This window comes from Notothenia rossii, assembly GCF_949606895.1.
Source record: "Notothenia rossii genome assembly, chromosome: 7".
NCBI lineage: Eukaryota > Metazoa > Chordata > Actinopteri > Perciformes > Nototheniidae > Notothenia > Notothenia rossii.
Genome location: NC_136905.1, coordinates 4208529 through 4223808, shown reverse-complemented (window position 1 = coordinate 4223808; position 15280 = coordinate 4208529). Strand labels below are relative to the sequence as shown.

General features: G+C 41.4%; 2 protein-coding genes across 3 annotated transcripts in view; one reads left to right on the top strand and one right to left on the bottom strand.

The window, feature by feature from the left end:
- LOC307012826 (C-type lectin domain family 12 member B-like) overlaps positions 1-15280 on the top strand; it is an 85685-nt gene that overhangs the window by 1979 nt on the left and 68426 nt on the right. The window contains exons 3-8 of one of the 2 annotated variants that reach the window (XM_079640019.1): positions 796-855; positions 1204-1275; positions 1917-2231; positions 2320-2477; positions 2615-2718; positions 2795-5297. In XM_079640019.1, coding sequence (XP_079496145.1) covers positions 796-855; positions 1204-1275; positions 1917-2231; positions 2320-2477; positions 2615-2718; positions 2795-2927 — 842 coding nt within the window. In that variant the 3' untranslated portion in view covers positions 2928-5297. Of the gene's footprint in view, positions 1-795; positions 856-1203; positions 1276-1916; positions 2232-2319; positions 2478-2614; positions 2719-2794; positions 5298-15280 lie in introns of those variants that run through there. The other variant, XM_079640018.1, reaches the window with a different exon arrangement.
- LOC307012787 (SCAN domain-containing protein 3-like) lies at positions 10852-13530 on the bottom strand. The gene is made up of 2 exons (XM_079639951.1): positions 11693-13530; positions 10852-11568 (listed from the first exon to the last, which is right to left on the bottom strand). Exons 1-2 carry the CDS (start codon positions 13016-13018, stop codon positions 11020-11022), a joined length of 1875 nt encoding a protein of 624 aa, XP_079496077.1. The 5' UTR covers positions 13019-13530; the 3' UTR covers positions 10852-11019.

The window sequence follows — 15280 nt, the reverse complement described above, 5'->3', positions numbered from 1 at the left end:
GAAATTAATGTACACAATGTATACAATATCTTGTGTTTCATTACTGCACATATTTGATTCCAATTCTATTTATAAGATTTCAATATTCAATGTAAATAGGCCTACTGCTATATTTTGTAATGTTATTATAGGTTTCTTAAAAGAGTTTTCTATCTGTATTTCTTTTCTTTTCATGTATGTGTATGTATGCAATGCAACCATACTTGCCAACCCTCCCGATTTTCGCGGGAGACTCCCGATTTCATTGCCCTCTCCCGGTTTCCTCCCGGGGTCATATTTCTCCCGCATTTCTCCCGATTTCTGACTAAATCCGATTTACTCAGGACTGTTTCCACTCGGACTTTAATACAGCTACACCATTGTTTGGTTTCCATGGTAGCGCGTCTCTTTAGTAGCGCGTGCAACTGAAATTCTGAGAGGGTGAGGCAGATAGTCACAGAAAACAGAGCAAGAATCAACAACTCTACCCTCTGCTCACTCCTTTCCTATAATACAGGTCCAGCCCACACATATGCTCCATCAAGACAGTACACTTACAACTACAATAAGCATGTTAATGTTAATCTAATACAGCTCCGGCGAACCACTAGCAGCCCCCCCCCCCCCCCCCCCCCCCCCCCCCCCCCACCCCGCGGTGGTTTTGAAATGCTCCCGATTTCTGAGGTCCCAAGGTTGGCAAGTATGAATGCAACAAAACACCAAGTCAAATTCCTCCTAAGTGTCAACCTACCTGGTAAAAAACTGTTTCTGATTCTGATAAACTTCATAAAAACACATTACGTTTTTATTTTTCAGAGGAGACCAAAAAAGGATCTGCACCAGAAGGCACCGTGGATACAAAGGCATCCCCTCCAGGTGCATGATCAATACATTTCACTATTTCATACTGTTAACATGTTTAAAACAAACATACAGGTAAAACAGTGAGATAGTGACAAAGGTTGAAATGGTTTAGCTGTTTTCGTGGTGTGTTTATAATGTATTGAAAGCATTAGATTTTTTAATGATTTTGGGCGTTAAGATAAAGCTGAGCTTGCACTATTTTTATTGTTTTTTTATTTATTTTAAGTCTTGTTTATGTTTACGTTACATTTTTTAACCAACCAGCGACCACAGTTTTTAGACTAAACTGTATCTGTGTGTATGACTTTGAAACCTTTGAAACCTTTGTTAAGGTTTTTTAACTGAATGCTTATTTTTCAGGCTTGAGGTTTTTTCTTCTGATAGCAGTGTGTTGGATCATACTGTTAGCCATCATGGGTCTTCGTATCTACTGTGAGTATCTTCTGTGTGTGTGTGTGTGTGTGTGTGTGTGTGTGTGTGTGTGTGTGTGTGTGTGTGTGTGTGTGTGTGTGTGTGTGTGTGTGTGTGTGTGTGTGTGTGTGTGTGTGTGTGTGTGTGTGTGCGTGTGTGTGGGTTTCTTCTTGTGTTCTCCATATTTTACAAAAGGCAGTGGTTTGAATCGTCAGAGCTGTTGTAAGATGTCTACAATACAGAGGAGACCAGTTACCGCCGGTTACCTCTCCAAATGCAGTTAGCTCGTTGCTAACTTGTTGCTGCTCTCGTGAAGTTAGCCGGCTGTGGCTGACATGTTCCTATGGTTCACTTGTTCAAAGGACAGGTCTGTCTGACGCCCACATGTACATAGAAACAGTTTTTGTTAGGTGTAATCCTGCATCCTGTTAATACTGGCCCTGTGCAAAGATGTATTTCAGAAGAGGTTTTTTTTTTACTTTAGAAGATAAACACTTGATTTAACAATCTTAGACCATCAATGCTGCTCCGTTCACATGTTTATATGTGCGTCTGACTATGTTTTACGAACGATAAAACAAATGAACGTGTTCTTTAATGTCTATTATAATCATTAATCACAAGCCTTACAGCCCAACACCTTCCTCTGTCTGTCTCTGTAGTTACCTCTGAACTTTCTGAAGACAACGCCAAGCAGACTGCAGAAATCCTGAACCTGACTTCAAGAATCCAGGAGCTGGAGACACGGGAGAATCTCACGGTCCGGTGGGACAACCTGACACAAGCCTATACTGTCTTAGAAAGCAACAACACAAACCTGTCTGCAGAAGTCCAGGAGCTGAACAAACTAAACCAGGAGCTGGAGACCCAGAAGAACAACTTGACACAGCAAATTCAAAACATGGAGACAAACTGGAATGAGCTCAACATCAGTCGAGCTCAGTGGAGCATCGATTCCTACTGCTTAGGAAACACCGGTATGTTCAGATCCTAAATATTAGGTCATAATTACAATGTTTTCATACTGCAGTTATGATGTTGATCGTTTGGACTCTGTTGTTTCAGATGATAAGTGTCAACCTTGTCAGAAGGGCTGGGGACTCTCTCTGTCCAGCTGCTATGCAATCAAAAACCCTCATGGTTGGAAAACCTGGGAAGAAGCTCGAGATGACTGCAAAGGAAAGAATTCAGATTTGGCTGTTGTACGTAATCCTGCTGAAAAGGTAAACCCATTAATATGAAGCAATTAGAAAGTAATTGTGTTTTTTGTAGGTTTGAACAAACTTTGGGTCTTTAGGTCATTATGTGTTTATTTGAATAAATTCTTTAAATATCTGATAACTCTCTCTCTGTTTTCCAGGAAGCAATCAATACGTACAGCTTTATATATAATAAATACTGGATTGGTCTGAGAGTTGAAGATGGGAAATGGAAGTGGGTGGATGGAAGTGATCTGACTGATAGGTAAGAGATTCATTACTAAACACTTTGAATAATAAAATCTATCAGCCTTTATCTAAACATCATTTTCTCTCCTCAGCTCCTGGATAGATCCTCCTGATCCTGCTGACGGTCACTGTGCATTGTTTGTCAAGGGCAGAGACACATGGTTTTCAGTGAGCTGTGATTTGACACATCAATGGATCTGCCAGAAGAAGGCTCTGTCTGTTTAAACAAATCAGTCATACTAAGAAGGTTACTGGAAACTCTTGGATTCATGGTGCAACCATTTTAATGAAAAATAATATAAAAGGAGATCAGGCCTCAATATTCAGTCACTCTGTCAACATCAGCACCAGCAGAGTTTCAGAGAGGGACAGGAAGTGGAGGTGAATTGGCCCAAAAAAGTGCAAACACTAAGTAAGATGTATGTATGAGATAATAATAATACATTATATTTATATAGCACTGTTCTACAACTCAAACTCGCTTTACAGTATGAGGGAGGGTAGACAAACAAGGACAGGCAAATAAATGAATCATAGTCAAATTAAAAAAACAGAAAAGGCAGTCAAGAGGAAGTTGATTGGGAGGGGGGGGCTTATGGATAGACAGAGTTGAAAATATGTGTTTTTTTAGTGTTTTGGACTGAGATAAATGATGAGTCAAAGGGTACCCGCAAACACCATGAACGGTAACAGCTTTCGAACACAACACAATGTAGATATCACATGTAAAAATGTGTTTTGTAACAAAACAAGACAAACACCAAAATCATGTTTCTGATCAAATCGCGACTTATTGAAGGACCCAATTATGTGTTTTGCAATTAAAGAGTTTCTTGTTTGTCAGATGGTTGGATTCAAATACTTTGGGTGCATGCTTTAACAGGAAGTTCTCAAACCAGTTTTATCAGTATTTGGGTGACTTGAAGAGGGTTTGTTTCTGACCTTCATCAACTCATCACTGGGGTCCCACAGGGCTCCATCCTGGGTCCCCTCCTTTATCTATCCATACAACTCATTTGTAGTTTTCATTCATATCGCTCGTTCACGTTGTCAGTAAGTTTTAATCAAGCCAAATAAGGTCAAAATGATTCGATAGGTTGCAACGTATCTGATACTGAAGTATTTTAAACAATGATAACATAGCCTCAGAGCAGAAGTCGACTAAAGAGCGTCACATCAGAGCAGATGCTCTCTAACAGCCTCAGGTCTGCAGCAGGACTTCAGACTCTTGTCCACGATGAACAGAAGAACTCAGCAGGAAATGGGTATTTTAAAATGTTCTAATTTGTGTGTGAGTGTAAAACATTATTTTTTTCTTTTACCGAGACGTTGCCTAAATTGTTTCCTATTCATAGTGTTTCTGATGTGTGACCAGATCTGAGCAACAAAGTGTTTAAAATACCAACATATATTGAAAATGTGATCTTTAAAATTGTGATTTTCAAACTCTGATAAACACAGAATTATAAAGACAATGCAATTTTTTCTCTCAGAGTAAATTGAGCAAGAAACTGGCGATGAAGAAAGAAACTTTACTTTGTCAAATGGTTATTAGTTTCAGCAGAAAGCTATTTGTTTGTTATTTTAAAGAAATGTGGTTTTTAGTTCTGCTTTAGCTTAATGTCTGACTGGAGATGAACGTTGTGCTTTTTTAGCGTGACCAGAACGTTTATTATACATTAAAACTTTACTAATCATAAAATCCTTCTTTTAGTACAATGGTTCAACGTGGATGCTCCACACACTGGGAGTAAAACAGCATTAAAATATAAATAATGTGTTTATGTGTTTATGTGGAAATTGAAGAACAAGAAGAAGCTGACTATAGCCATGTTTTTTTATTTTTTTATTCTACTAAAATCATACAAAAACAAAAACGTATAATTCATACACACAAATGAATAAAATTAGTAGAAGCAGGAGGGCTGAAGCATAGCTTATGGGGAGTAGCCCTCCCGTGCATCATCATTTGCATCAATATAATAATGGCATTTATTTCGTCAAAAACGTATAGAAATTAAGGAGTACAAAGAAATAACGAAAACCAATGAAAACTGGAAAAAAACAAATAAATAAAACAAAAATTAGGGCAAGAAAAAAAGCAAATGCATATATATATATAAGTAATACTGGGAATATCCAATACCTGTTAGCTGGAGTAATCTGCAAATATAATTGTTTTTACTTTATTTTTGAATTGTTGATGACTTGTAATACTTGAAAGGTCTGGGTGAAGTCCATTCCACGTTCTAACTCTGATTATGGATCAGCTGTGTAATTTGATGTTCGTTCTACAGGGCTTGCTACACAACCAGTTAGGATGTCTGGTTGGGTATTTCATGACTGTGGTTTGGAACTGCTTTTGAATGTTAGTAGGCATTTTATTTTGGAAAATGTGGTGCGTAATCAGTACTGTTTTAAGCTTAACTATATCAACAAATGTGAATAGATTGAGTTTTTTTAAATATGGGAGTTTTGTGTTCATATTTACCAACACCACAGACAATTCGTAATACTTTTTTTTGAGATGTTATTATTTTTTGTAGATTTGTTGAGTATGTGTTTCCCCATATTTCGGAGCAGTAATAAAGGTAAGGGAGAGATAGACTGTAATAAAGAGTTCTGAGTATTTTTTCCTCGAGAATGTTCTTAGTATGATACAAAATACCTATTGTTTTTGACAGTTTAGTTTGTACATAATTTATATGGTGCTTCCAGTTGAGTTTTTCATCAACAATGAGTCCTAAGAATTTACATGCACCAACTTTCTCTATCTCAGTATTGCAAATCCGTATAATACAGTCATTTCTACTCTCAGACTTTGTATTGAATAACATGTAATTTGTTTTGGCCACATTAAGGGATAATTTATTAACTGCAAACTAGTTACATAATATTTCTAATTCTGCATTAACAATTTTAACAAGATCACCAAGATTATGATATGAGCAGAGAATGGTGGTATCATCGGCAAACAAAATGAATTTTAACATGTCGGAGTACTTTTCCCACAATAGTTCACCAGAACTACGATATATTTGCGTTAACACCAAAAAGCCCCTGGAACTAAATTAGTTCATGAGAACCTTTTTACCCCCTTTTCCGTCCCTGCTAGAGAGCAGGTACTTTCGTGGGAGAAAAAGGTTCCTATGTCTGATTGGCTGGGCGGATTGCAAACCACGCCCCGTCAAACTCCCAAAAAGTGTTGTGAAGCCGCCATTTTATTATCCTCGCATTGCATTATTAGCATTAGCATTAGCCCAGCGCAGAAACGCAGAGAGACTAACTTATGGTAACACAAAATAAAACATGGGAGCGGTGGAGATGAGGAGGTGTCTGCATTCTGGCGATTTACTCTGAAGGCTTCAGTAGAAGCTGCTGGGAGTCCCAGCAGCTTCTACTGAAGCCAGTCCCTAACTCCGGGGACTTCCGGCCGGGGATTTTGGGCGGCAGTATACGCCGTGAAGTTGTTTGCGGCCTGCCAGTAAACCCAAAGCAGAAGAAGAAGAAGTGACGTCAGCGGCTTCATTTGCCTAATCCTTCCCCAGGAACTAATTTCGGTGTGAACGCAATCTGCTTTAGTTCATCAGAACTAAAAGAGTTCTGATGAACTAAGTTCTCATGAACCTTTGTGGGAAAAGTAGCTACTTGGTGTGAACGCGCCTATTGTTAATGCCCCTAGGAGCGCTGTGGATAAAAAGATAACTCGTTGCATTATGAACACAAAATAATTCACATTTTAAAGCTTCTTTGACTGTTAATTGAAGAAGAAGAAGAAGAAGAAGAAGAAGAAGAAGAAGATACACTTTATTAATCCCTTATAGGGAAATGTTTTTCCCCACTCTGTTGTGTTTACACACATTACACACACAGGGGAGGATACATGCACAAACACAGAGGATATAGGCCTACTGTACATGCACACACACAAATTGTTGTTGTTCAGATACTTTAACTGAATTGTTATTTTTCCAGGTCGGTGGTTTCTCTTCTTCATTCAGAATATTCTTCTGATAGCAGAGTGTTGGCTCGCACTGTTAGCCATTGTGGGCCTTCATATCCACTGTTAGTTCCATAATATCAGTTTATTGAAGGTGTGTTTGTGTCGATTTATTGCTTCAAACATGTGAACCCATTCTCAAGTGTCTATATTAACCTCAACATTTTTTTGGGGGGAGGGGGATTTCTTGAAACCTGAAGGGAGACGGACAAGAAAAAGCTTCCAAAAGAGGCACATTGCCAAAAAACAAAATTGAATTTTCAGTGTGATTAAAGTTCACATGTCATGGCCATTTCCACTGATAATAATTGCATTGTTGAGGTATACTAAAATAGAAAAATACTGTGCAATTTTCCAAACTCACATTGGTTTCGCATACAGCATCTCTCTAAAGTATGTGTATTCAGCAGTATTCACTTTCTCCACTAAACGGCTCACTGCAGCTCCTCCCCCCCCCGCCCCTCCGTGATTTCCTTGTTTAGCGATACACAGCCAAACACAGCCAAACTCAACCTGAACACACACAAAGTCACAGCCGAAATAAAAACAATAAGTGTGGCTTGATATTGAGTAAGAAAAAGGTTTATAGGTTGATAAACGCTGTGAGAATGGGTCTGCAGAGAGAATTTCGCGCGATCCCAACTGTCTGTTATCAGCCTGCAGCCAGGGAGAAGAGATCAGCAGAGCTGCATGCACTGAGTGTGTGTGTGTGTGGATTGGTCAATTTGGACCAATCAGCGGGGGCTTAACGTAACGGCTCCGCGGACGTAACGTAACGGCTCCACGGATTGGCCCATTTAGTTCCGGGTACGTGCTTTCGTAAGCACGTCCCCGGAAGAATCAAATGGATGATGACGTCATGATGACGTTTCACTAACGAGGCGTTTCGGGAGGTCTTCTCTGTGTTAGAGTTTTACTCGCTACAGGGTGTACTTTGAGGGTTTTGACTCTGCAGACCGTTTACATGCAGAAAAACCTTCATAACACACAAGGGGATGGGTAATAAACCGGAAAAGCATGACATGGGACCTTTAAGATACTATGTTATTTATTTTTGTTAAGTATTATTATTTGATGACGCCCTTAGTCTGTGTACTACGGTAGCAGTCGCACTGTTATTCTGTTCTTGTATGAAGGTACGTCCTAATGTGACGTCACTACGTTGACTGTTGTCAGTCTGTGGATAAACTTACCGGAGACATGCTGAAGAGAATACCGAGTCTGATTTACTTATTGTTCATACGCGATTCATGTGCACCCAAGCTTAACAGGTTATGGGCCCAGGCAGAGTTGGACACAAACCGACTTGGAGATAAGTGAGTTAGATTATCGGAAGAAGTGTCACGCGACGTATTACGCGTTAGCCAATTAAGCTAACAAGCTAGCTTAGCAAGTGAAGTATATTAGCAAGCTAGTAGCCCTCGCGGTAAAGTTGGCGCGCAAAAATGGCAAGCAGAGCAACAGGTCTCCTGGCACCGCAGCTCTTATTCAAAGGATGTGAAGATAAGTATGACCTTTGGGAAACAAGATTCCTAGGCTGCTTACATACTCTGAGGCTAAAAGAGACTATCTTACATGAGCCCACCGGTGCTGATCAAGAACAGCTAGATGCAGATAGAAGGAAGAATGCTGATTGCTATGCTGAGCTAATAAGGCTGATAGATGATAAGAGCCTGTCGCTAATAAGACATGAGGCCGCAGATGACGGCAGGAAGGCTCTGAAAATACTGAAAGAACATTATTCAGGGAAAAGCAAGCCGAGGATAATAAACTTATACACGTCGTTAACGAGGCTGCACATGGCAGACAACGAGAGTGTTACCGACTACATGATAAGGGCAGAGAACGTGATTACAGCCCTGAGAGATGCAGGCGAGACCATGAGTGATGGACTGACCATAGCCATGATACTAAATGGGTTACCAGACTCCTTCAAGCCATTCGCCGTCCATGTAACACAGAACGAAGATAACGTTACGTTCACAGACTTTAGAAGAAGATTAAGGGTCTATGAAGAGTCGGAGAGAATGAACACAGCAGAATCCACAGATAATGTGATGAAAACATGTGCAAGGCAAGGCCGAGGCACCAAGACGCACGCTAGCAACAGAAGAGATGAAGATGCCAATGTGACGTGCTACAAGTGTGGAATAAAAGGACACATATCAAGAAAATGTTTTCGAAAAGTGTGGTGCGGTTACTGCAAAAGGAATACACACGATGAATCACTCTGTAAGAAAAAGGGGGGAGAAGATGGTGCCAGAAAAGTCGCAGAGGAACAGAATGGCGACCAAGACCATCTCTTCAAGGCCAAGCACACAAAGAGCGGGAAACCACCAGACAACGTGAAGATGAAAGGCATCATGGTGGACGCAGGAGCGACATCCCACATCGTGAACGACATCGGAAAGTTTAAAAGCTTCGACGATTCATTCCAGCCCGAGTCTCATTCAGTGGAGTTAGCTGACGGGACCAAGTGCAATGGAACAGCACAGAGAAGAGGAACGGCGGTGATATGTCTATTAGACGACGCCGGACGACAACACAGAGCACAGCTACGGGATGCACTGTACATGCCCTCATACCCACATGACATCTTTTCGGTGGCAAGAGCAACAAACGGAGGGGCGACAATCACCTTCAAGAAAGGGGACAGTCACATGGTTACCAAAGACGGCAGCAGGTTTGACATCCATGAAAGTGTAAATTTGTATTACTTACCAACTGTTGAGGGGAATGTTGACCAATGTAAAGGGTGTCACGACATGCAAACTTGGCATGAAATTTTGGGTCATTGCAATTACGAAGATGTACAAAATTTACAAGGTGTAGTGAAAGGCATGGAGATAAGAGGAAGTGCAGTCAAACCAGCTCAGTTGTGTGAAGTGTGTACACAGGGCAAGTTCACCCAAACGAGAAATAGGGAGCCAGACAAAAAGGCTAAGATGCCCTTAGAACTAGTCCACACAGACTTAGCCGGTCCCATGTCAACACCAAGCATAGAAGGGCACAGATATACACAGTCTTTTACAGACGACTACTCTGGTACTATTTTTGTGTATTTTCTAAGGTCCAAGAGTGATACAGTGCAGGCCACAGAAAGGTTCTTAGCAGACATAGCACCTTACGGAGAAGTTAAGTGTATCCGTTCAGATAACGGCACTGAGTTTACAAGCCGAGACTTCCAGGCACTGTTAACCAAAAATAGGATTAGACACGAGACGTCTGCACCCTATTCACCCCACCAAAATGGTACAGCAGAGAGAGGTTGGCGAACTCTCTATGATATGGGCAGATGCTTACTGATAGAAAGCAAGTTACCAAATAAACTATGGAACTACGCCATACAGACAGCAGCTTATGTAAGGAACAGGTGTTACAGTAGGCGCACAAAGAAAACGCCATACGAGCTGTTCACAGGCAAAGAACCAAATATATCCAAACTTCAGAAATTTGGGTCAGTGTGTTTTGCTTACAAACAAGAGAAGGGAAAGCTCGACCCTAGGTGTGAGCAAGGTGTTTTCATAGGCTATGATAAAAATAGCCCAGCTTACCTGGTGTATTATCCAGACACAGAGAGGGTCCAAAAGCACAGATTGGTAAAATTCACAACAAAGGGGGATAAAGAAAAGGAAACACAAACACCAGAGTCATACAATGAATATGGTGATAGTGATGTACATCCCAGGGTCAAGGACAGCGATGAAAATGTTGTTGATGAATGTGATGTGGGAAATGTGCCAGGTCAAGATACTCAAAGTGGTGCTTCTGGGACTTTACCTGAACAGACTGAACGTACACAGCCGGGTAAAGTCACCGAGACTCCAAACAGAAAAAACCCACCCAGAACCAGGAGGAGACCAGCTCACCTACAGGAGTTTGAGACTGACGATACGGAGGACAAACTGCAAACATGCATGGATTTTTGTTACAGGGCAGTATGCGACATTCCTCAAACCTTCCAGGACGCCATAGCGTCACCCAAATCAAGGCAGTGGAAAAATGCCATGAACGAGGAGATGAGATCACTGGAGGAGAACGAGACCTTCAACCTCACCCAATTGCCACCAGGCAAACGGGCAGTGGGGGGTAGATGGGTCTACGCCAGGGGTACTCAAATACAAATCTTAAAGGTCCACAAAGAAAATGTTCAATAAGACAAAGGTCCGTTTAATACGGTCATTCAAACTTTTAAACAATTGTAACAAGATTCTTAACACGAGATTGCAAAAACAGTCTCGAAGTGAATCAAACCATCCCAGGAATCAAAGTCGAAATAAGTCCAGAACTATTGTACATTGTGTCAAACACTGTTGCTTAATGAGAGAAGTGGCACCTTTGGTCTGTTGCCAAGACTTTGAACTTTGGCACAAAAGGCGTGATGGCCAGGCGGACACACTGATGCAAGTGTTCATTGGTGAGTCGGCTGCGGTACTTGTTCTTCACCATGTTCATTGTTGAGAATGCAGACTCACACCTGTAGGTTGAGCCAAACATTGTGAGAATGTGAAGTGCCATCTTATGCAGGAGAGGGAAATTAGCTGCAGTGACCATCTTTGTCCAGAAGGTGGGAGTGTCACAGTCAGCCTCTTTCAGTGCAAGGTTTTCCTGGAGGTCAATCAACTCACTTTGCAGAGAAGCAGCACTGGCCCATGGGAAGATTTGTTGTGCTTCTGCAGAGAACTCTCTGACATTTCTGACCAGAAATGGGTTTTCAATGTACAGTAGGACTTGTTTTCCTAATCTGAAGTCATCAAAGCGAGTCTTGAAGTTTTCAATCAGCTTCTCCAGGAATCCAACATGATTCTGAGGACGATTGTCTCCTTTGGTCTGTTCCAAAAGTTTGGGGAAGTGGAGCAGTCCCTCCTGTAGGAAAAAATAAATAAGAAAAATATAAGGAGCACTGCTTAAAAGGGTATGATAAAGTATCAAAAAGGTGTTCATTGGAATCCAGGAAATGTGTGTGGTAGAAAATATTAAAAAGGCTTACCTGTAGGTCACTTTTGAAAACCTCCAGTTTCCTCTGGAAAGCACGCACTGCTGACATCAGCTCACACACTGTGTTGTTCTTGCCCTGTAGCTTGAGATTTAGGTCATTGAGATGAGATGTTATATCAGCCAAAAATGCAACAGCTTCCATCTTCTCTTCATTTTGCATGAATTCCATGAACTGTTTTGCTTTTGCACTCTTTTGCTCTGACAGAAACACTTGCAGCTCTTTCCTAATGGACCAAAAACGCTCCAGGACCTTGCCTTTGCTCAGCCACCTGATGTTGTTGTGCAGGAGCAAATCATCAAAAGTTGCATTGACCTCTGTCAGGAATGTTCGCAGCAAGCGATGCTGCAGTGAAGATGATGCTCTCAAAAAGTTTATGAGTCTCATCACTGTTGCCATGATTTCAGAGTACACTTCTCCAAGACTTGCACAAAGGACAGACTGGTGGATTATGCAGTGGTATGAGATCAGGTCAGGGTGGTGATCTTTCAGGCGCTGAACCAGTCCTCTCTCTCTCCCCATCATGGCTGGAGCTCCATCAGTAGCAATTGACACCACTTTCTTTAGATCTATCCCTCTTTCATTCAGCATTCCCATTACTGCTTTATAAATGTCTTCCCCCCTTGTGTGTCCACTGAGGTTCGTCAGGCCCAACACATCTTCAACAAACTCCCCCTTTGCCTCATCATAAAATCTCACAAACACCAGCAACTGAGCATTGTCAGTGGTGTCAGTGGACTCATCCACAGCTAAGGAAATGCGCTGTGCATTTTTGATTCCATCACAAAGCTGATTAATCAAATCACCAGCCAGTATTTCCGTTCTTCTGGTTGCTGTGGAATCTGAGAGGGGGATTTGCTTAATTTTAGCTGTTATTTCCTCTTTTTGTTTGCCTTCAAACATGGTCTCCATCACTTCAGTCATGCATTCTTTAATTATTTCTGCATCAGAGAATGGCTTCTTGTGTTTAGCCAACACCCATGCCACTCTGAGTGAGGACTCAGTTGCCTTTTCTCCTTGTGACATAGATGTTACAAGGATCCTGCTTGCAGCTTGATATGAGGATTTCATCCCATTTATTTTTGTGGTTCTTACCGCTGAATTTTGAGGGAAGGTCGCCTCAAAATAATTATGTTTCGTTTCATAGTGCCGTTTCAAATTGCCACTCTTCACAAGAGCTACCGTTTCTTGGCATATTAGGCACATTGGTTTGGTGCTCGCTGGAGGGAGGATGAACGCATATTTTGCAGTCCACTCATCTTTGAATTGCCGGTTTTCACTGTCGACTTTTCTTTTATTGGTCATCTTTGAACATGCCATTTTTCTAGCTTTACTAGCTACACTAGGCTACAGCTGAAACTACTAGCTAAATGCAACTAGATGCGCTGTCAACTCTCGCTCTGACTTTATTTATTTTTTAAGCTCCCGCGCTGACTCAGACAGGTTGAAAGAGACGACACACGCATTTTCATTCCGCGAAGACCCGCCCTCCTGTGCCTCTGATTCGCAGACTGTTGGTGGGGGAAAAAAACGCTGACGGGCTGCTGAATGTGATTGGACCAAAGCGTTGACAGACACACACACACAGTGGAACAGTGTGTGTGTGTGTGTGTGTGTGTCGCCAGAGCGCTGTTTGCAGACATAGCGGATAATTTTGACTCGTTGCGTTGTGGCAGACGGATAAGGCAGGCGTTGTGGCAGGCGTTGTGTCTCGCAGATAATACAGATAATACAGATTATACAGATAATACATATGAAAAGTATAATTTGCTCAGAGTCCAGAGACAGTGGTGGTTCGGTCCGGATCCGGACCGGAGTCCGGACTTTGAGGATGCCTGGTCTACGCACTCAAGAGTGACATTGATGGGTCAGACAAGTACAAGGCGCGATTTGTAGCTAAAGGCTACAGTCAGAAACCAGGAATCGACTATGATGAGACATTCTCACCCACAGCTGATATGACAAGTGTAAGAGTACTCATGCAAAAGGCAGCACAGGAGAACTTAATCTTACACCAAATGGATGTTAAAACAGCCTATTTACATGCACCCATTGATTGTGAAATATATATGACACAACCAGAAGGTTATGAGAAACAGTCAAAAACAGGTGAAGAGTTAGTATGCAAGTTGCACAAATCTCTCTATGGTTTAAAGCAGTCAGGCAGAAACTGGAATGCTATGTTACATACATGTTTGACTGAAAAGGGTTTTGTACAAAACCCCACTGATCACTGTGTGTATACAAGAGAAAAGCACAGCGAAAAGGTAATCCTAATAATATGGGTTGACGATCTCATTATAGCAGCCAGCAACGAGGGTGTATTGGAAAGTGTAAAGGGGATGCTCACTGAAAGGTTCAAAATGAAAAACCTGGGAAAGTTGAAATATTTCTTAGGTATAGATTTTGAGCAAACAGAAGGTCAAGTCAAAATGTCTCAAAAGAGATATGTGAGCAAAATACTGGAGAGATTTGAAATGCAGGATTGCAAGTCCAGAGACACACCATGTGAGCCAAAACTAGAATACACAGCAGACGCTGAAAACATTAAAGAGCCAAGAAAGTACAGGGAGGCAGTAGGAAGTTTAATCTACTTGTCCACATGCACTCGACCAGATATATGTTTTGTGGTCAGTAAACTATCTCAGCACTTTGCTGAACCAACTGAAGAGCACTGGAACACAGTAAAACATGTGTTCAGATACCTTAAAGGTACAGCAGAACAGGGGTTATGCTTTAAGAGAAATGACACAGATAGACTAGGTCTGAGAGTGTACAGTGATGCTGACTGGGCATCAGACGTAACAGACAGACGTAGTACATCAGGATATTGTGCCAGTCTCAGTGAAGGAAGCTCCTTGATCTCATGGAAGGCAAGGAAACAACCTACGGTTGCACTATCTACCTGCGAGGCAGAGTACATGGCCTTAGCATCAGCCATACAGGAATACATCTACTTAGAACAATTACTCAGAGGTATAGACAAATACAAATATGCACAAACAAAGGTGTACGAAGACAACCAAGGTACTATAGCACTAGCCAGAAACCCAGTAAACAGGCAAAGGTGCAAGCACATTGATATTAAGTACCATTTCATAAGGGAGACTGTAAATAGTGGAAAGGTAATTTTGGAATACTGTCCTACTGAGCAAATGATCGCTGATGTGATGACAAAACCAGCCACCAAAATAAAGCTAAAGAGGTTTGCTCAGGATATGTTTGGCACCTAGAAGGGCAAAGAGTTAACATAGTTAAGGTAAAAGAAAAAGAAGCCTTATTTTGTTTTGTTCTCAGGTAACCCAGTAAGCTAAGAGCGAGTGGGGGTGTTAAGTATTATTATTTGATGACGCCCTTAGTCTGTGTACTACGGTAGCAGTCGCACTGTTATTCTGTTCTTGTATGAAGGTACGTCCTAATGTGACGTCACTACGTTGACTGTTGTCAGTCTGTGAATAAACTTACCGGAGACATGCTGAAGAGAATACCGAGTCTGATTTACTTATTGTTCATACGCGATTCATGTGCACCCAAGCTTAACAATAGTGCTATATAAATAAACTTGCCTTGCAGCCAAACTTG